Source organism: Notolepis coatsorum (assembly GCF_963971535.1).
Source record: "Notolepis coatsorum genome assembly, chromosome: 2".
NCBI classification, from domain to species: Eukaryota; Metazoa; Chordata; class Actinopteri; order Aulopiformes; family Paralepididae; genus Notolepis; species Notolepis coatsorum.
Window position 1 is genome coordinate 177,008,169 of NC_140166.1, and position 23,075 is coordinate 177,031,243.

Below are 23,075 nucleotides of genomic sequence, written 5' to 3' on the forward strand. Positions count from 1 at the left end.
TACGGGGGCCAGTTTAGAATTGCAGCCTCCCGTATGGTGCTCTTTGAGAGCGGTTTTGAAGGTGGGTATATAGGGATTCCACATTGCGTTCCACATTGATGTGGCATAATTGCGAAACGGGTTTAGACCCTTGTTTGTGCCAAATCTGGGTTGAACATGATTTGTGGAACTCCCTCTGGTGTTCCGGTGTCAATCAATCAAAACCCACCCAACCCCACCCCACCTACCCAACCTCCTCCAATGTACAGTTTCTACGTCAAATGTATATAACGCTTTTTCTGGACACTTTTTGTATCACAAACAGTATACTGTATTTGCAAATCTGGTATGTCAGAAATGTATAGATGTAGCAGTACTGTCTATCTGTATGTCGTGTGTGTCATATGATGAATTGAAAATGGGGGACCCTGATGTAAACAAGACGAAAGTCTTTCTCTGGTCTGCATCCCCTTAACAATTGTATGTATTGAGCTGTACTGTACTGTACCCATTCTGCAATCTGTTAATAAACTTTTCAATCAATCAATCAATCAATTGTGGTCATGGTATTCATTGACCTTTGGGAAGTATTTCGACATGTACATAGGTACCTTAGTGGTGTAGTGTATCTTGTAGACCAGGCCCATTACCAGTTGCTGGTCGTGTGTGTCATATATGTTATGATGAATTGAAAATGGGGGACCCTGATGTAAACAAGACGAAAGTCTTTCTCTGGTCTGCATCCCCTTAACAATGTACAGTAAATTACCTAGTATGGTTGTCAATATTCCAATGTACAGTCTTGCTTGTACAGTTGTACAGTGTTCCCCCCCCAACCCCTCCTACCCAACTCCCCCCCCACCCAACCTCCTCCAATGTACAGTTTTTACGTCAAATGTATATACTCCCTTTTCTGGACTCTTTTTGTATCACAAATAGTACTGTATTTGCAAATCTGGTATGTCATAAATGTATAGATGTAGCAGTACTGTCTATCTGTATGTCATGTATGTCATATATGTCCTGATGAATTGAAAATGGGGGACCCTGATGTAAACAAGACGAAAGTCTTTCTCTGGTCTGCATTCCCTTAACAATTGTGTGTATTGAGCTGTACTGTATTGTACGGTACAATTTGTACCCATTCTGCAATCTGTTAATAAAGTGTTCAATCAATCAATCAATCAATCAATCAATCAATTGTATGTATTGAGCTGTACTGTACTGTACCCATTCTGCAATCTGTTAATACATTTTTCAATCAATCAATCAATCAATCAATCAATCAATCAATCAATCAATCAATCAATCAATCAATCAATCAATCAATCAAATAAGTAGGTCAACAGCTTATTGGCCCGCAGAATACCACAACAAACCCGCAACACCCGCCTCTAGCATCCCCCGCCCCCACCTGACTGTGTACGGAGAGTGACGTGCGTGTGTAGGCGGGGCGCAAACACTAACGTCACGTTACATTCGGTGAAAAAAAATATGGCAGCTGACGAATAGAGAAAGTGTGGGGATTCTCTTGAAGAAAAACGACGCATGTAAGTTCGTTCTTCGGAATAACGCAGAGTTTAGAGATAAAAAAAAAATTAAAAGATTAAATCAGTGTGGTCTATATGCAATTCTTCATGGTAAAAAAAAATATATTGTTTTGATTAGGTAACGTTAACGTTAGACAGCTAGCCATTTGGTAGCTTGCGAATCAAGCTAGCCAGTTGTAAACATTGGGATACGGCTATTACCTGGAAGGGTGCACGTAGGCAGTTAGATTGGACGTTCCAGACAGAACCGTATTTACTTAGCTAGCATATTATATATATATATGTATAGTAGACGGGTAACGTTAATAACAATGGGACGATCAAGCCATGTTATTTGCGTATAAACAGTTAATGTTAGATGAGTCACTGAATAATATCCAAGCTAAAAACACTAATGTTAGCTAGCTAGTTATGAAAAGAAGCTAGCTAACGTTAAACATGTCCAGAATAGTACGTCCAAATGTCTTTTCTATAATGCTAGCGTTACCACAGCATAATCATAGCCAACCTCGTGAGTTTAATGTTGTGAACAAGTTGACAACTTGAGATCATGCAGTTTGAAGTCTGAAATAAACTTGTAACATAACGTTACTGTATTTCATTATTAGATGTTCACATTTGAATTCCTCTTGTTTCTGGGTGTGTAATTTGTGAAAGTCAGTCGGTCGGGACATGGGAAATGTAAAGTAGAAGGTGGATATAACACTGTTAAGTTAGCTAACATTACATCGGTTGCCTAGTTGTAGGCCTAACTTTACAATCTTGCACCTCCTAGCTCCTAAAGCCCACCGACCCCACCTCCTTCCTACAGGCTTCCTGTCTATGTAGGAGTGTCCATTAGTGGAATGCTAAAAGCAAAGTAGTATTCATGTTCAGTTGACCACACCAACAGCAGCATGTCAGTGTGAGTGACAGTTTGTCCTGAATACTGCTCCTCCTTGATCTTACATAACAGCAGAGGATGTAGTGAAGATGTTGTTGAATAATCGCTTATCTTTTGTGACACAATAATCCCTTTCACTAAATCTGTTGGGAGTGGTAACATCGTCATTGAGCTTTGGCCGCAAATGCAGGACAGGTTTTCCCCCTTCCCTGTAGACCCTTTGTCCTGCCACCAACTATCTAGGGTATTTATTTACATTCACATACTTTTAGTCCAAATAGTACTGGTCATTTGGATAATTACATAATCCCAAGTTACTTGACATGTTTCAACATTGTCTAGGCTACCCACAAAGATATGGAATGGCCTGCTTAATTCTATTGATCATCCCACATGTTCACCCTTTAGATTGTGCATATATTAATGGTGTATGACAAAAACAACAGCCTCACATTTTTGCCTCAGGTGTGAGGGACATTTTTTTTTATTATCTAAAAAGACATTTGTCTGCAGTCATGAGAGCAAGAGAGAAACATTTGTACCGTATCTGGATATCCATGACCAAATTAGTTTGAAAAAAAAATGCAGCTTAAACTTTGAATTGGGTGTATAATAAGTATAACCAGACAGTCACAGCAGCACTGGTTAGTTTACTTCCTGTTTGGGCAGAGATGTTTGACAGTGGAAAGCAAGTGGAATGTTGTCCAACTCTCTGCATAGGAGAATTGTACAAAATAATGAAGGTCCCTGAATTCACTGACTGCCATGTAGGACTTTCAAACTTTTTCCTTAGATCCTTATACTTAAGAGTTGAGAGACATATATATGGTTTAAATAAAATGGTAAAATAACCAGCTCATCACTTCTGGTAGCAGTTGTCAAAATAAAAGGCATTATGTTATTACAAATTACCTGGACCTTTGGCGTCTTTCTTCTGTGTTTGCTACATTTGATATGAGATATTTTCATATTTGATATTTTTCAGCAAAATACTTCAGGGGCGATAGACGGAATACTGGATAATTAACCTGCACCTTTCATCTTCTACATCATAGAAGAATCACATTTACTATTGGTCAACATGGTCAAAACATCACTAAAAGGTAAGGTGACTACATTTTACTTTGATCAAATGTACAGTCGTTTTCAGATTTAAGAGGCAAAGAAATTGCTCAGAAAAACAGAGTCATTTGTTTCAAGTTTCAACACAACAAACATCACTGTCACTGTCACATTCGTGTTTATTATTATTTTCTTTTACATTTTGGAGACATTGTGTTCAACTCTGCTGTAAAATAATTCAAATCAAATTTCTCATATTTCTTTGTGAGAGATAGTGGTAACAGAACAACATTAGTTGTGTTGTTTTGATTGTATTGGTGAGCTAACCTAATGCATTATTTATCTACCCATTAAGTTGGTTAAAATGTTGCTCTTACAATGTTAATGATGATCTCTTGTCAACTGATTATGTTTTTTGTTTTGTGAACTTGTGCTTTCAGAAAAACAAGGGTTCACTCACTGTTCACAGATAAATTGATGTGTGTGTGTGCGCGCGTGCATGTGTGCAGGGTTCCCACAGGGTCTTAAAAAGGTCTTGAATATGATTTTGTTATGTCTCAAAATGCATTTGATTAGGTTAAGTTATTTCTATATTGCGATAACTACTTTGTATCACTTTTAAATGTGTTTGGGGAATATGTGCAGGCTGCAAAGTAAGCAGTGTGGTAATAGTTACCCCCCCCCCCCACAACAATTCGTATGGAATTACTTCTTTCATAGTAATTTTTCTTCATACCTTTTTGCAGTATGGCAGTGAAATAGTTATTCTATTCAGTGGTATTAAGTGGTCTTAAAGTCTTAAATCTAACTATGCAGAAACCTTGTTTGTGGTAAAAAGTTTATGTTTTACTAAAATTAGTCTGTTGGAAAATGTAAAGGGCTTAAATCATATTTGTTGTTATCATTATGGGAATATTTTTATTTTCAGATCAGAAAGATGGCAAAAAAGAAAAAACAGGAAGGAATATTCCACCTCCAGGTCCGACACCTGCAACAGCTAAAGGTAGTTTTTATTTTTACCTTAAAGTATTCTCCTTGTTGCAAAATTGTTATGCTACATTTATTTAAAAATGAATTTCTTTGGAATGTTTCTGTCTACAATCTTTGCAGGATACTCTATTCAATCAACGTGTTAAGTCCAGAAACCTGTATTAAAACAAGGACACAGTGTCATGGATGCAAAGCATTCTCAGATAGATTGGGTTAGCATCTTTCCCTGAGCTTTGAAATGGTTAGCATTCGCTTTGCTATGACGTTACTGTGATAACTACATGGTGCGTGCAATGCTTGTTACTGTGATAAGACATTCCTTCCACGAAGTTCATGGTGCGTGAGAATTGACGTTCATGTCAACCTAATGGCCATTCCATTCCTTTTCACAGGGAGAGGGAGAATGTAACTGAAGAAAATGTGTAAAAAGTGAAGGGCATGCAAACTAATATGGATCAATGAGAGATATTGTACTTTATATGAAGCTACACTAAATGTAATCTCTGTCCGGGTTGGTTGGTTTGGGACATCAGCGGTAGTGTTTGCTTTGTGGGCATCTGTTCCATTAGATATCATTAGTGGAACAAGTGGCGTTCTGTAATTGTATTAGTTCCTTTATCTTTTTTTATTTAAATCTTTTTCCTCCTTCTTTTTTCCGTTTTTCTCCCATCCCAATGTTAGTCGTTATGCCAATTCCCAATCCCCTTCCTAGTTGTTGCGCTTGCGCACTCTACCCCCTACCATCGGTTCGGGAGGGGGCGGAGACTATCACATGCTTCCTTACAGCCCACCGCTTCTTTTCACCTGGCAGCACGGACTCTCACTGGGAGAGTGTAACGTGTGGAAGGTCACACTACCTCTCTTAGATCCTTCCCTCGCTGTGCAGGTGCCCCGACCGAACTGTAGGAGTCGCTGTTTACAATGACCAGGACCCACCCTCTAACACGGCCAATTATGTTAGTATGGACGGTCGACCAACCCGGAAGCACCACAGCTGGATTCGATCTCACTGTCTCTGTGGTGGTAGGCAGACGCTTAGTCCGCTGCACTACCCGGCCGCCCCTGTATTAGTTCCTTTATCAAGAGAGCCCTGTGGTGGTTTCCTACAGTTACACCACACTGTTATATCAAGCTCTTTTCTATTATTAACTATGACATGATTATGCTACAATCAAATAACTTCACACTTTAATAATAACTAATCACTTTTTCATGGTTTCTCTTCCTCAGATACATTTAGTTGGGAGGAATATCTAAAAGATACCTCCTCTACACCGGCGGCCCCTAGCTTTTTTCGTCAGGTATGTATGTTCCCTCAAGCCTTTTGACACATAAAATGATTCCAAGTTCTTACATAGTTTTGGGGGGGGAGCTCCATTAAGTGTTTTTTTTTGGCAATTACATCAAAACATTTTTTGTTTTATTTAGCATGTAAACACACATCCCAAAACAGTTTTGCACACATTACTTTAGTTTGACAGTTATTGAGAGTGAATTAGTTTGAATATGGCCACCGGCAGGGGTGCAGTCGTAATTTCAGAAGTGCCTGTACTCTGTTTAAATGACACGTGCACGCGCACTCCCGCGCGTGCGCATACATGTTCCCTCGCGTGCGCACAGAACAGATGATTATGCATAAATAGTAGGAAACATGTTTGTATAGGAAATTACTAGTTTTAGTTTAGTTTTTGTAAATATTGCCTTGAAATAGAGAAGCTGAAAAAGGTAGCAGGATGTAGCCTTCAATATATAAAGAAATTATATTGTCAACAGATATGGTTGAAAAACAAACAATGTTTTAAATGTAATTGTAGATACAATATTGTAGTTACAATTTCTTTAATTGAATTAACTTAAACTAGAAAAGTAAATACAAACTAAATTAACAATGTAACTTACAGTTTACAGAAGGACAGTTTCCTTCTGAAGCACAATTTAAGAAATGTCTCATCCTTCCACAGTGGTGCAGTCGTAATATGGGAACTGGTAACACGCCACGCACGCACGTACTTAGCGCACAACGAATGGATAGAGCGCATCTTTGTGCGCGCGTACTGATCATCTAGTAACACGGCGTGTGACCACGACTGCACCACTGTCCTTCCAGTCGGGACCATTTGTAGTGGCAGGTTCCACAGCTCAAGCAACCCCCCACCAATTGGTACAGGGCTTGTATTTTGGTTTTGCACTTCTCGTTCTTTGTTATGCTATTGTTATGCAAAGACTATAGGTGATAGGTGAGTACCAGTAATTGGCGCACGGCGTGACGAGTCAAGTGAAAGTTGTGAACGCATTTGTGTGCACGCGCGTGCACATCCGTGCGTGTACTTCTGCTCAGAAAAGTGCAGGGACGGCGTGGGCGTGGCATGACCACTGCACCCCTGGCCACCGGTGATGTCATCTGGGACATTGAATCCTGGTGTTGTTTTAATTACAGCTCAATGAAATGATAATGAATGTCCCTATAAGCCAAAGGTATTGCTATTTTTTCTTCTACATAATTTCATGGAGCTGTAATTAACACAACGCAAGGATCCAGTGTCCCCAATGTTGTCACTGGTGTCCATATTCAAACGTATTTACTCTCAATAACTGTCAAACTAAATGAATGTGTGCAAAACTGAGTTTTAGCATGTATGTGAGATTATGTGTCAAATAAATCGGCATTGTTTTTTGGTGTGTCCCTTTATGGTTAGGATTTGAATGTGTGCAAAATCATGTTTCTGATGCGTGACTGATTAAAATGGAGAACTTGATGGAAAGAATGTTGAGGAGGACTAATCTAATGATCAGTTTAGACTTCCTTGAATCTGTTGAACATGTATGTTTAGTTTTTCTTTGCAAAGAAACTAGACTAAAGAAACACTACGGGCGAAACTAAACTTTTGCCCCTTGTATTGAATATGCTGTTTTTGGCGGGTGTGGCAACACACCACATTTTAAATGGATCGTTTATTTCCCTGCTTGGCTACTACCGAGAGTAAAGAAAACGTTTACAAACTGAGCAGTGCATTAGGTAGGCAGTGTTGGCTAATTTAGTGCTTGTGAATGTCACAAAGGGTAGTCATTCTGAACAGATTGTTAATCTGAATACTTCAAAACCCTGGCCAAACCGTATGGACTATCGATGCAATTTCCCCACAGTACCTAAATAACATTTAAGACATGTCAAAACCATGTCTATAATATGTACCCCTCATTTGCAGGAGAATATATAGGCATATAAAAAAAGATTCTTCCAGAAAACCTATTGGTGCTGGCAAATGATGATGGACTACATGCATTTTCTATTTGAATTGTCATTGTACTTCCTACTTTTAGCTAGCTGATGCTCTTTTCACACATTTTTAAAACTAGATTTGAAACTGTAGCCTTTTGTACTTAGAAGGAAGTAATTTACTGTAAACAAACACACACACACACACCATAATCACAGAGAAGTTGGTTTGGGTCTTTTGTTTGTTTTGTTTCCATTTGTGTGGCCGTGATATATATATATTTTTTTAATTTGTTGCGTCACTCACCATGGTTTGATGCACATGGCGACAGTATATTAGGGTGTTAATTCACATAACCTAAGCTCAAGCTTGAGACGAGTATAGACGTTTATAAACAACCATGACTTTTTTGGGAGGCGCGCAATTGAACTCAAACCCCACCCTCTTTTCCGATACTCCAATTGCAACTGTGGGGGAACTTCTGAGGGAAGCAACAGATGGGATTGGAGGATCCAAAAAAGATGGCAGGGCTTGAGATTGGTCAATTTGGCAAAGGAAGATTCCAGGGACATTCTGAATGCAACCTGTTTGTCACATACTTGTCTAATCAGGTATAGAAGGGCATTAAACACCAAAGATCCTCACTCATCCCTAATGCACAAACAATGCAGCAGAGAATGAGAGCTGTGTAGACACACCACTACATCACGTGCCTATTTAATGTTATGAGAGTTTTGCTTTTGATGGCATTGATGAAAAAAGTGTCTATCCCTTTAATGGTATCGTGTTTCCCCTCTGCAGTCCAGAGTCCCGCCCTCCAATGACTTCAAGGTGGGCATGAAGCTTGAGGCCCATGACCCACGCAATTCCACCTCCGTTTGTATCGCCACGGTGATGGGCATGACGGGTGTCCGTCTGCGTCTCCGCCTGGATGGCAGTGACAATACCAATGACTTCTGGAGACTGGTAGACTCCTCTGACATCCAGCCCATTGGCACCTGTGAGAAGAATGGAGACATGTTACAGCCACCATTGGGTATGCAAAAACAATATTTATCCCAGTACCTCAGACGAAGAACCATATAAGTCAGTTTTAAGTTTTCAGAGGAACAATCAATGTTTTCAAACTTTATTATCTAAAGATGTTAAGTTAGAGTGTTGTGTTCACTCATATTTAAAGACAGTCAAGGATATATCACATTCACACTCCCAAGTGATTTAGATTAACTTCACAACTGCAAATACGTGGGCAAAACATTTCAGTTCTTCAGTGGGTTCTTTTTCAAGGTTAGATTTTAGTTTATTTGTTATCTTAATAACAGTATTTCCTTTTTATTGTGATACACAGTTTCTTATATATAAACAAGGAGTACGATCATTAACTAACAAACCACAATTTCTGTTTAATTCGGAATTGAAAATATGTACTTGTAAGATTTAATTTTAGTTTATATCTTTTTTTTAGGATTTCGGATGAATGCCTCATCATGGCCCATGTTCCTATTGAGAACCTTGAATGGAGCAGAGATGGCTCCAGGAACAGCCTTTAAAAAAGTATGTGCACCTACACACTGACTAGCTCACTAAGTATTTTCAAAACTAAGCTAAAAACGTACCCTTTCACCTTTTTAGTACATTCTGCCACTTAGACTCATTACGTACACACTGATTATTGTACTGTAAATGAGAGAGATTTTTATGCCTATTTAGTTTTACTGCTGTGAAGCAGTTTGGGCTGCAATTATTTATTTCTCATTTATTCGTTTATTTGGAAGGGACCGCATGTATTAATGGACAATACATATAATGCACTGTAAATACACAGGATTTAGCAAGGGATGCACATTTTCATCCTCTGTCCCCAAACATAAAACAAATAAAATACAAAAACAGAGCAATATTAAAACGAAAGTTTTAATTTACAAATACATGGCTACAAAGCTATAAGGACCAAGACCATAAAGGTCCAAGTATATGGTCACATGCTTGGTGTTCTAGAAACCATTTATTTTTTACATTGAGTTTAAAAGTTGGACATTCTTGAATGGTGGTAGGTAAACTGTTCCACAACATACTTCCCTGAACTGACAATACATTCTGACCGAAAGTGGTGCTTCTGCGCTGTACCTTGCAATCGTATGAAAGGTGCTATACAAATAAAAAAAATTATTCTGATTAATATACTTATTTGTTTCACTGTACCTGTGTGGTGTCCATCTTCAGGAGCCTCCCAGGCCTTCCCAGAACAACTATAAGCCTGGCATGAAGCTGGAAGCTGTAGACAAGAAGAACCCATACCTCATCTGCCCCGCCACCATCGGAGAAGTGAAGGGCGACGAGGTCTTTGTCATGTTCGATGGGTGGAGGGGCGCCTTTGATTACTGGTGTAAATACGACTCCCGGGACATCTTTCCTGTCGGATGGTGTTCCATCACTAAGCACAGTCTGCAACCACCGGGCAACAGTGGTGAGTGTCGTCCTCTAGGGGGCAGCAGAGTTCTGCTTCTGCATTTTTTAAAGGATCATCTCAGTTACGTTCAAGCATTGTCAAATTGTCCCTTAATGTTCTAGACCGCTGCTATCTGAGAGAGATGTACCAGGCTATAACAGTTAATGTTCTAGACCGCTGCTATCTGAGAGAGATGTACCAGGCTAAAACAGGGTGTCCTCGTCTCAGACAATTTTCCTAACACTAAAATCCAATAGCAATAGCTGTGTGGGACAAGTTAGAAATCCAAAGCAACTCCATTGTCTGCATTTTCTTCCCCCACATGGAAGCATTTTAAATTCCTCTGGAGGAACATGGATTATATCTTAATCATTTTATCCCAATGACTACAAACTCATGGTGTGAGTCTACTCTGTTCATTAAAAGTAATGGATTTGAATGTTTCAATAGATACTTAAAAGGTTCGATTGCTGATACTGGTGCTAGATCCCGAGGAAACGGCTCTCATTTAGCAAGTCGTAATTTTTCACGAGCTCAACTTTTGTGTTAATGAATCTCATCTCTGTTGAAAAGAAAGGCTGTATGAATATGAGGCTGTGTGATTAGAAGAGGCTGCATCCTCCAACAACAAGTCAAGTGAAGTCTTCTTTATAAAGCACTTTTGCAATAACACCAGGGTCATTACAAAGTGAAGAGTTAATTTGCAAAACAAAAAAAATGCCATCATTGAAAGAAATGAACCAACTGTCGTGAGTTACTGTAAAGATATAGCCCCGCTTTGACCCCTGAGCGAGTTTTGTCACAAAAGCGGCTATTGTCTGTCGAAAATGCATTGCAGCCGAAACCGCCAAACGCCAGTGCTGTTCCTTTACAGAGCCTGATAAATCCGTTCACAACGAATACACGCACAGTATTCAGGTCAGGTGACGCAATATGGCTGTTGGCTGTCTGAAAGCGAATTGTAGTGTAACTTTGGCTCAAAGTCGTCTTTAACACATTCCCGGCCATTGGGATCCGTCTAATCTCACTCTATGAGGCCAGCTTCTCATAACAACGTTTCACTGTGCGTGAGGTTGTTTGTAGAGCTAAATCTATATTTTATATTATGGCTATGTGTCCATTGTCATTGTCAATTGTCAGTATAAACCTTCCCTTCAATATGCCATAAAGAGAAATTTTTTTCATCAATACATTCCCATTTTATAGCATTGTGAATATGAACTATATACCAGATTGGTCTAGGGTAATTCCTGCAAAGCTAGTTATAGGGCGCTAAGCTAATAACGTTAAATCGATTGGCGTTTCGGCCCTACACAAGCTACAGTTAGAAATCAAAATGCATATGATCGGTATCATGGTCCACCATGAATGCATGAAAGGGGGGCCGGGGAAGTCGTTTCTGATTATTGATTACCAATAACGGCATTCGTTATTACAACAACATGCGCTGATCGGGGGCTATGATAACAAGGCCCGATCAGGCTGAAATTGACGTCAAATCGCTCTTACCTGTGGCCGGTTGGATTCCAAAAAGAATTTCCCAGTTATTGATCGCCATCTGGTAGATCAATATGTCCATTGGCTAATGCTATATTCCTTTACTGCATACTGAATTCGGCGTCGCAATAAGTATTCCAGGCGATCGGTTGAAGCGGTTAGCTTCAGGCTAACAGAAAAATGTACCCGGAATGAAAAAAAAGTTACACCAGGTCTGAAACAAGCATTACTCCATTCTCGAGACAGCGCCACTACCAGGATCTGGTCGGTAATGCACTTTTCCGAATCCCAAAGGCATTTTCCAGCCAACATACAGCTCTGTGACATTGAGTAGCATATTAAAATGGAATAAAAGCGAGTCAATAACGTATATATACGTTGTTGGCCCTTTAACACTTTGATTACCACTGGTGAACATGGTAAAACGTGGTTAAATGCCACCACCCACTTCAATGATAGCGTTGTGAACGCATAATCTCTGTCTTAAATTATGGATATGTGTCTAATCTGCCCGTCGTTTATCAATGACTTGTTTGCAGTCAACATTGTCGAAACGGATTATTTTTTAATCGGTTCATTTCCGTTTTATACCATTTTGAAAAGCCCTCGTTTTTCAGGAAAATATATAGATTCCGTGATAAACGCCCTTTACTGGAATATTCTGGCATATACAAAAACGTTGTCATTTTTCGGCCTATTTATGAATTGTTTTCAAATAAACGCTAGATTATCGATAGTATGTGTACTTATGCACGCTATAGAAGCAGGCTGAAATATCGATTCTCTCATTTCCTGATCAGCGCGCACACACAGACACACACACATATGGGACACGTTGATATATCTGTGAAAAAAGCTCTGATTACCCCAAGACTGGTAAAATAGATTCCTTACCTCAGATCAGATGTTATCCAAAAAGATGATTCCAATTCCTGATCGCCATTCCAAATATCGATCGCGTTTATTGATTCAGAGTTGGATACTGTAAATATATATTCCATGCGTTTTCCGGGCCGGCGATCAACTTGGGTCTCTTCAGTTGGCTTGACGGAAAAGTAAAATGAGGAAACTGCCCCCCCCCCCCCCCTTCATCAGTCTAAACTAATGGGGTGCAGTTACACAGGGAGAGACGATAGGGGGCGGTATCTTCCCAATTGAGCTCAGAGAGACTCTGCAAAACTAGCGTGAGGCTCGATTGATGAAATATGAATTCAAATCGCCAATAAAAAAAAATACGACAAACAAACGCTATATGTCGTTGGCGGCACTCAACTGGCGCCAAGATCTAACGACTTATAGCGTCGTTGGCATCCAAAGTGTTAAGCATGGAGCCCAATAACATATACGTGGTTAGCCATGAAAGTGTTAAAGTGTGTGATGTGAGTTTAGGGTGACATGAGTTGATGTCCTTTAGCCAAGAAGAGAAGTGATCTGCTTTTGGGGGAAAAAGTAACCCCTAATTTGATTTAGTAAGTTACCTGTATTTTGTTATTTCTAAGTTAAGTTATTGTTACTTAACAACCCGACTGCAGTTTGATTGATATGACCTGGAATGCATAATACAATTAATTTGATTTGTGTAGATGTAGGTTTTTGCAAATAAACTCCAGTGCTTTACAATAAATCAATGAAGATCAATTGTAATAAGAATGAAATAAAATAAAACAACGTGAGAAATGGATGGCAAATAAAACGGAGGAAAGAGAAACCATACAATCAATGAATGTATTTTAAACAGTCTTAAAACATAAGGAAAATATGGAGTCATAAAAACTGTAGGTGTGTCAAAAAGCACTTCAGAGCGGCTCGTCTACTGCTTTAAATTTCTCCTGCACACTGCAATACTGCCATGTGGCGTGAGGTCAAGTATTTGGAATTCTGCCAGGCATTTTCCAGGCCTGTACATTTTCCGTTATACCTGGAAAACATGGCAGAATTATGGCCGGAATATTTAATGTTGAGGAGGGAAGACATAGTGTTCGTATTTGTGAAACTCTCTGGCTAATGTAAACATGCAGTGTGAAACGGAGCAGGGTTTTCCTTCGCCCGTGGGGAGCCTTAAGTGATGTGGGTTTCACTGAGGACTCAAAGTGTAGAGGAATGCTAGAGGATTCCTTGCCAATTTCTTCATCTAATCAAGCACAAAGTCACTGTCCTTAAACCTCTTGAGAAAATGATGATGTTGGCTTTTTACCTTGATAACAAAATATAAAAAAAAAATCTACCCAAAGATCATGGAACCACATTGATAACAAACGCAAGACCATTCAAAATCCTTTGAAGACGGTCTTTAAGCATTTTAATAGGAAACATTTATTCCGTTCATCTTATCTGAATGAAACTTTACACATTGCATTTGGAAAAAGTAGCTTGGTTTACATTCTGCAGCTCATACAGCAATGCAAAAACACATTATTTATAGTTGCTTTTTATAATTGTTTTATGAAACTACAGTAGTTGTAGAGGCACAATAAAAATATCTCAAACATTTCCAGAATCTTCATGGTAGTGCCTCGCCAAAAGACACTATTAAACTAAATAACCGATTCAGTAGCGCTGGCAAGGAAAAGCACAAAACATTTTAGCATGAGAATGTGTGGGTTTGATTATATCATCTTCTAATTGAAGTGGCTCTCAGGTGGGCCATTTATGGAGCGAATAGTCTGGGAACAACTAATTAGGCGTTGCGTGGAGTAGCATGAATGGATTACCGTGTAATAAGTCCTACACCAGATTCAACTCACTGATTTTCATTCTTATAGTAACAAGGAATAATGTGAGTGGTTTACGACAGTGGAGGAAGCGCATCTGAAAACCTGCATTTTCATTTACTTTCTAAATGGTCCAAAGATGACTTTCTGTTGTGCTGTTTGCCGGTACAGTAGCTGACAGGAAATGCACTTGGAGCCCATGCTGTTTCCCTAGTAACAGGATTCTTTACAAAAGTCTGTACATTAGGGCTGCAGCTATCAATTATTTTAGTAATTGAGTATTCTACCCGTTATACCATCAATTACCGTACTTTTCGCACTATAAGCCGCACCTGACTATAAGCCGCAGCAGCTAAATTGAATGGTGTGTACATATATAAGCCGCACTGGACTATAAGCTGCATGTGTTTTAATGTTTTTAACCTCACCCGGCCCGGACATGGAAAGGATTGACAGATTGATTGCTCTTTCTCGATTCTGTGGGTGGTGGTGCATGGCCGTTCTTATATTGAGCTTTAAGTTCCCACCTCTACAGAGAATGACTCCCACATCTACAGAGAATGACTCCCACCTCTACAGAGAATGACTCCCACCTCTACAGAGAATGACTCCCATTGGGACACAATACTGTCGGACAAATAACAAGAATTAACTCATTTGTATTAAGTTTAGCAAATAAGGGAACAGATAAATAACATTTCAATGCAGTAAAAAAAGCAATATTTCGATTTTCGGGTTTTGTCCACATATAAGCCGCACCGTTATATAAGCCGCAGGGTCGAAAAATGGGGGAAAAAGCTGCGGCTTATAGTCCGAAAAGTACGGTATTCAAGTAATCGGATAAGAAATAACTTCAGCTTTAAAGTAATTTTCTTGAACAACTTACATAACTTGGATATCTTAACATAATAACTAGCCACCATATTGATTGATTTACGTTTTTAACACATTCGGGGCCATTGGGCTTAGTCTAATTAATGGCAAGAGGACCGGGGAATGTAAACAAACGTGTGGCTTTTTGTACAGCTAAATCTATACTTTATAGTATTGCTATCTGTCCATTCTCATTGTCAATTGAGTTCATAAACCGTCCCTTCAAAATGGCTTAAAGAAAAAAAAATGCATCAATAGGTTCTCATTTTATAGCGCCGTGAATATAAGCTTTACAGCGGATTTGGTCTAGTATATTTCCTGGAAGCCGAGATACAGGGGGGGGGGGGGGGCGGGGTACGTCGTTTATTATTATTGATTACCAATAACCGTGTTCGTCTAACTAGCCACATAGGCCGATCGCCTGGATGGCTATCAGAACGGTGTCCTATCGGGCTGTAATTTACGTGAAGGGGATCTTACCGTGGTCGGGGCTGATCCCCCTCCGAGCATTTCCCTGTTATCGATCGCCATCTGGTAGATCGATATGTCCATTGGCTGATGATAAATCCCCTTATTGCATGGTGAAATCTGCGATCCGAAACGTAATCCAAGCTACAGGCTGCAGATCCAGAATCCTGCTACTGGAATCTCTGTTGAAAGAAAAAAAAGAAACTGATCCTTCAGCCACAGGGCCAAGTATTGAAAATCTGCAGTGCCGCTCGGCGACCTTGAATAGGTTATTAAAATGGAATAAAAGCAATAACAACTTCCCACGGATATGTCCGTGATTCTGTCCACAACGCATGGATTCGAAAGCCGGATATATCCGTGGTTCGTCCACAATGTGTTTACTAGCTATTACATGTAGCCATAATTTCAACTAGCAAATAGCAATCATAACATTATAGATTCACGTTAAATGCTAACGACGTTACCTTGTGTCCTCTGTAGGGATGGGTACCGAATTCGGTACTTTTAAAGGTACTTACCGAAACACGTCGGTACTACAGAGTATCGATTCATGTGAGATACCGTTGTCTGTACTGTAAAAAAAAAATAATAATAATAAAAAAATGTTTTTACATTTATTTAAAAAAAAATTTAACTTTTTTATTTTCATGTCAACGTTCACACGCACAATAAAAAAATCCAAACTTCAAATAACCACATTTTCGACTTTTTTAGGCTTGCCATTGCCCCGACTGCTTTGTTGTTGAATCAAGTCAAATCCTAGGTAAGCGTATATTGTGCGTGTGAACGTTGACATGAAAAGAAAAAAGTTTAAAAAAGAAAGAAAAGTGTTAAAAAGAAAAAAAATATTATTTTTGTAAACGGTATCTCACGTGAATCGATACTCGGTAGTACCGACATGTTTCGGTAAGTACCTTTTAAAAGTACAGAATTCGGTACCGGTATCGATTCACAGGTACCGGTACCGTATCGGTTCAAATGTGAACGGTACCCATCCCTAGTCCTCTGTGGACTGGATGGTTTCTGCTGAGATGCTGAAGCATTGATGAAGTGCTAGTAGGCTAGTTACACTTTACAATAGACACAGTGTACAGAGTTTTCCTGATAAGATAAGATATTCCTTTATTGATCCCTTTGGGGAAATTCAGGCATCATAGCAGCATGAGGGAGGGGAGGTACAGGTAGTAAAAACAAGCAGTGTAAACAATATAACAAGTCAATATAATGAACTAACTAACTCACTGAAATATACAGTATTCACATAAGGTGCAGTATGCATATGGTAGTGTTATTGTCCTTTTTAGGTTCCTAGTAGTTGTAGTTGGATGTCTGGCAGACGATTTCTGGCGTTTTCTAGAGCCGGTCTCTTTTTTTTCTCATCATTATTTTCTCTCTCTTCTTCCATTTTGCAATCCGCGCCTGAAATCTCTTCACACGTTCCAGCCTTGTGCTGTGCAACATTAATTATCATCCGTGTGAAACACAGTGTGCGCTGTGGGTTAAATAATTTTGAATTCGATTTTTGAGGAATCGTTTCACCTCTAGACCTCTGACTTCTACTGAACTTCTTTGTTTTCACTAAACTCACAGGCGTCACTGACTGGTGAGCGTTGTCCACACTTGATTGTAAATGTTTTAACTACTTCATTACGTCCATGGCTTTCCCCATAGTATTGATGGAATCGGAAGGCAAGGGGGAGTTTTGACTGTTTTTGATGCGTAGCATCGAGAGCCTTTGCAGATGCACTCTGTGCAGAGACTCGTCACCGATGGGGTTCGGTGTGGGAGGAGGCGGGAAAGTAAACTGGAGGAGAGGTCAGGGATGGAGAACAGGCAAGGAGGAGAGGAAGGGGAGGAGGGGACATTGATGAAGGAGCAGGATTTACATCCTTCACACATCCCACTTGTTTACATGGAAAGCTGGTGTTTACATGAAGGGGAACACCGTCTCTGTCTGGGACAGGAGCTCAGCTGTGTCTGTGTATGGAATACTTCACAGAGAGGATAAGATTATGTCCGCTATTATATATATATACTGTATATAAATAAAAAAAAATAACAACACATGGTTATTTCTCTAGTGCAGTTAGTTTTGAATTCTATTACCTCACTTCTTTTTTTTTATCTACTTTTTCTCCCATTTTCTATTTTTCTCCCATCCCAATTTCGTATCGTCCAATTCTACCCTCCCCTGTCTCGAACGTTGTTAGGCCATGCCTCCCACAAGCCGGCTGCAATGTGGACGAAGCCTTACATCACGTGTCCCCTCCGGTACTCGAGGAAGCAGCCGTCGCATCTTTTCACCTGCACAGCGCGATCTCTCAGCGTCGGGGGTCTGCGTTTTTGGAGGGCACGCCGCCCCGTCACTTCCTGATTCTGCTGCGCAGGCGCACCAACCGACCTGTAGGAGTCGCTGTCCACAACATCCGATCCGCACCCATCAGCTTCCCACCCCCTAATACTGCCAATTCTATTAGTATGAACAACCAGCCAAGCTGATAGCAATGCGGAGAGCTGGGCTCGAACCCAGCGTCTCCTGCATTGGTGGTGAGCGCCTTGCCCGCTGCACCACCTAGCCGCCCCTATTACCTCACTTCTTTAACCTGTTCTTGTACGAGCTCCAATACACTCAAACACACCCTAAAAATGTAGGGAGGGGCTTAAGGAGGGGAGTAACCCCCATCGCCACCCCCCCCCCCCCCCCCCCCTTTACCCTGCCCCAGTCCCCCTCCTCCCTCATCTTTCCACTCCTCCCCCCTCTCTCTCTCTCTCTAATGCGAATCAGCCTATGTCTGAGTCTGCGGCTCCTCTGTCAGTGGTGGGCTTTGTTATGGGGCTTGCACTGGATTTTGGAAGGACTATTTTCTGCTTCTTGTGCATAGGTAGTGTTCAGTGGACCTTGATTATATCATAAACCAGAGGGCTATGCACTGGCTGAGGGCGAGAAGGACTGCTGTAGTGTATCTGTGAGCTTTTTAAAACCTATTCTGTTTGTTTTATCACCCCCCCCCCCCCCCCCCCCCCCACCTCTCTCTCTCTCTCCCCCGCACGGTGAGTTTCGCTTTTATTCTCTGCCTTTCTATTTTTGACTCTGTATTTCCCTCAGATGGAGAGGGAACCAATATGTCTCCACAATGACAGATGATGAAAGCAATGGGGTACCCCCCCCTGTCTTGTCCCCCCCCCCCCCTTTGTTCAAATTACATTATGTTAGGCTTAAATCCTATTTAAATCTTATGTGTGTGTTTTCTTGAAACAACTTATTTGTCTAATACAGCAAGAGACTTATATGATTTTGGTTTGTGTGTTGTCCGTGCTACTTTTAATTTGGATTTGTGCGATGTCAATATTCCATGGTAACCTTGAGTTGTTAGGATTGGCTGTTGCATATTAGAAAGTTGATGGGCGTAAGTAGCAGCGCTCTTAACTCTTTGATCACTTGGAAGATGGATACACGCAGCCTACCTGTGCGAGTCTCCTCTCTGCACGGCGCCGGCTGTCAGGACGGCAGGTCATAAAGTGCAGCTGTGCATCGAGGAGTGGTTTGAGTTTGCAAGAAAACTGCTACGCACTCCGTCGGTGAGGAAGCACACGTGCAATTGCGGTTTCACTTCAAAGTAGTGAGTTTTTAATCGGGAAGGTTAGGGAGCTGGATAGTTACTGCTACGGTATATTGTACTTTGTAACGTGGCGTCGCTCTATGGAGCAATTCACCAACCTCTCCCCTGTTGATGAACGTCCTGGCAGCCAAAGTCTGTATTCTTATTTGTGACTAAGAACCACCATGCGATATATATGAAACCGTAGGCACGGTAACGGGAAAGGGTGCCACTTGGATAGGACTTTCCACGCTGTTTTCAATACTGCTGTGCCCCTCCCCCACCCCAGATACACACTAGAGTGCCTGCATTAGTGGGTCTTCAAGCGAAACCCCATCGCTGCCGCCGCCGCCACCTCTTTGCACAGGTCACCGGGTCAAGAGGAAATGAAATCCCATATGCCTGCCTAATTTGCCAGGAGGGATTGTATAGTAACGGATGAGTTACAAACCACTCTCCCTTTTTATGATCCGCTTTGCACTTTGTTTTTTGGCAGATCTGTACCTGTGAAATTCGGCAAGTGCCGTTGAATGAGACCGCGGAAAATAGGATCCCACCTAGGTACGCTAGGTTCGCTTCTCTTCATGTGGCTTTCTTGGACTCTTTTCGTGTGTTTTGAGGTTTTTAAAGGCGTCGCTTGAGAAGAACTCATTCGCAAAACACTCGGGTCCTGGGTCCTGTTTGTCCAAAAAGAACGCTAAAAGTATAAACACTGGTCATTTCAGCCGTTTGTCAGACAACCGGTGCTGTGTGCTGTTCCTCCGGAGTCTATGCTGCTGAAAGGCCGGTTCTAATCCCTGTCAAGGGCCCCTCTCCTGCACCCTTTGTCCCTTGGCCTGGGGGGACTCACTTTAGATGGAAGATGCTTATCAGCTGCTCATGAGTGGAATCGCCCAAATAGACTAGAGAGTTTGCAGACAAAGGAAGAGGGGTGCTTTTTTTTCCAGAGAAAATTTGTAACGTCTCGATGGTGAATTGTTTGGGTTGGCTTAATATGAGATCTCTGAGCGGCGCAGGAGGGGGAGGGCGGTGTAAATCAGAAGAGAGGGTAATGTATTTTGGAATTGGATCACAATGAATGAATAATACGTTTCCGTCCCAGACGCTTTTCTGTTTTTCTAAATTGCCGTCCACCCTGTGATCATTGAGAATTGGCGGTGGTTTGTTATGTGGTGGTTTGGAGACCCCCCCTCCCCCCCCCCCCTCTATTGACCATAATTACATCGCAGCCGTTTTTGTTTTTATGTCATGCTCAGGTTGGGATCCCAACCCGAGCATGACGTAAAAGAGCAAAATGGCTGCCATGTAATTATGGTCAATGTATGGCCTCTCTATTGTGGTAAATACAGCCGTCTTCCAGAAGAAGAATCGCCTCCCCCAGTACAAACACGAGACTCCCAGCCAGCGTGGTGGCCTTTAAGGTCCTTTTGTGGAGTAGGTTACGTCTGAATGGCTGTATTCCCCCCCTCCCTCCACGCTAATCGCTCTGTCACGTTCTGTTGTTTTGTTAATAGTCACCCTGCCAAAGACCCTGCAGGTCGCGACAGCATCGCCCTCCAAGCCCAGCAGGCGCTCCATGCCGTCCCCCTACAGGCTCCCCAACCCCTTGCCCCCGCTGCCCGTCAGGAAGGGGGTGAGGGGGCGTCGGTCCAAGAGCGAGACCATCGCCCTGCTCAAAGCCGTGGCGGAGGCGGCGGCCGTGGCGGCGGCATCGTCCCAGAATGGCGGCGCATCGCCTCAGAGCACACAGCTGGCGCCGAGGCCCCATAAGAAGAGGGGCCCCAAACCTGGGAGCAAAGTACGATTCCTTCCTGTGTTGTCCTGTATTATTTCTGAGATGGTGGCTTTCTATGGCCCTCTGTGTTTTTTTTAAACAATCAATGACCCTTTCTTGTGTGCTATTAACTCTAATGTGTGATCGGTAAGTTGCTTTGATCTTTGGTTTTAATTTATTTTTCAGAGAAAGCCCAAGGTTCCCCAAGTCACACCACCATTGCCCAATATCCAGGTACCACAAGAAAGCCCTGCCCATCTGAACTCTGTGGTGTCAACGGGTAATGCCTATTTAAAATTAAACTTTTGTTTTTATTAATAATCAGTCCCCCCCCCCAACAATTCGTATGAAATTTCTTCTTTCATAGTAATTTTCCTGCATACTTTTTTGCCAGTATGGCTGTGAAATGGGTATTTCATTTTATTTATTTTTTTGGGGGTCTTTAAAAAGTCTTCAATTTAACTTGCAGGAACCCTGTCAATGGTTCTGCAAACCTCAGTCAGAAGCAGATTGAAAATATATACAATAATAAATATATATCGATATCATTATGACTGATGCAAAAAGTAAATTGTTGGCCATATTGGCCAGTCCTAATGGTCATGTTAATAAAATTGAAGCTTATTAAATTCCAAAGTTAAATTGAACCTTCCCCCCCATCAACTTCCTATTTAATTGTCTTGATTGAATGAAAGCATATGACACGCGTATCAAATTTGATGTGTGTGTGTGTGTGTGTGTGTTTCTTCCTCAGTGTGTGTGTATGTGAACAAGCATGGCAACTGTGGTCCCCACCTGGACAGGAAGCAGATGCAGCGTCTGCCAGACCACTTTGGCCCCGGGCCAGTGAACTCGGTGCTCCAGCAGGTGGTCCAGACGTGCGTAGACTGTGCCTACCAGCCCAAAGTCCTGCTCAGCACCCTGCAGACCCACTCAGGAGGAGGGGAGGTGGTCAGAGGTAAGGACAACATTTCCTTCATATTGCACAAGTAATTCTCCACACACCAAATGTGAGCTAGAGTCAAGGCTGCTCCGTTGGTAGTCAAATAGAGTAATTGACTAATCTGGTTGTTGGGATCTTAGTCAACTTAAAGGAACACTCCAACATTTTGTGAAATTAGCTTAGAAATTAGAAAGCTATCTGGCTGCACGTTAGCCTAGCTTAGCACAATGAATGGAAGCGGACATGACTGGGTAGCCTTCGGGAGAGGTGTTAGTTGGACAATGCCTAGGCTACCTGGTCATGTTCCCTTCCATTCATTGTGCTAAGCTAGGCTAACGTGCAGCCAGATAGCTTTCTACTGAACGCACAGAGAGGAAACTGGTATCTATCTTCTTGTCTCTCTCTGGAGAAGACGATAAGCTAATTTCCCAAAATGTTGGAGTGTTCCTTTTAAGTATTAAGTCAACTTAAAAAAAACATATCGGTAATAAATAAAAAGAATGTATGCATACTATTTATCATACTGAGTAAATAATTTTCTGGGAAGTGAGAACCACGTCTCTCTGGCATGGCTTTGGGTTTGAGATCAGGTCCAATTGAAAAGGGTGTGTTGTCCTTCTGTTTCCAGTGAGAACGGACGGCGGGGTTCGTCTGGTGAAGCTGCCCTCGGTCTCCAGCGCCTCCTTCGTGCTGCGCTTCCTGGAGACCATGTGTCGTCACCTGCAATGTGACAACCTGTTCAGCAGCCAGCCGTTCAGCCAGTACAGCGCTTACGACAGGACCAAGTCAGGTAACGGTGACTGCTGCTTTGCCACCTGTCGTTATTGTTGCATTCGAAATGCATGGCTTTCAAAATAGATATAGACCTTTTTACAAAAGAAATGGCGTTGCTAAGGAACAGCTCGTGGCCCACAGGCTTTTATTTCACATCCGCTATTGTATTAGCAAACACAGAGACAGGAAATACATGTGAGCCCATTTTAGAGTGTTTCCGTTGTCAAGTTTGAAAAGGTCTATAGCGCTGATGTCTACAGTGATTATTACATGTATGACAGCAGTCATCATTGTAGTATACA

At 41.5% G+C, this 23,075-nt stretch overlaps 1 protein-coding gene across 2 annotated transcripts in view; it reads left to right on the forward strand.

The window, feature by feature from the left end:
* Nucleotides 1-1,466: 1,466 nt before the first annotated feature.
* LOC311223089 (sex comb on midleg-like protein 2) overlaps nucleotides 1,467-23,075 on the forward strand; it is a 46,080-nt gene continuing 24,471 nt past the window's right edge. For both annotated transcript variants that reach the window (XM_084307827.1, XM_084307828.1), the window contains exons 1-11: nucleotides 1,467-1,529; nucleotides 3,398-3,515; nucleotides 4,403-4,477; nucleotides 5,695-5,765; nucleotides 8,484-8,718; nucleotides 9,148-9,236; nucleotides 9,906-10,149; nucleotides 20,797-21,080; nucleotides 21,243-21,336; nucleotides 21,811-22,014; nucleotides 22,628-22,789. In XM_084307827.1, coding sequence (XP_084163953.1) covers nucleotides 3,494-3,515; nucleotides 4,403-4,477; nucleotides 5,695-5,765; nucleotides 8,484-8,718; nucleotides 9,148-9,236; nucleotides 9,906-10,149; nucleotides 20,797-21,080; nucleotides 21,243-21,336; nucleotides 21,811-22,014; nucleotides 22,628-22,789 — 1,480 coding nt within the window. In that variant the 5' untranslated portion in view covers nucleotides 1,467-1,529; nucleotides 3,398-3,493. The remainder of the gene's footprint in view (nucleotides 1,530-3,397; nucleotides 3,516-4,402; nucleotides 4,478-5,694; nucleotides 5,766-8,483; nucleotides 8,719-9,147; nucleotides 9,237-9,905; nucleotides 10,150-20,796; nucleotides 21,081-21,242; nucleotides 21,337-21,810; nucleotides 22,015-22,627; nucleotides 22,790-23,075) is intronic.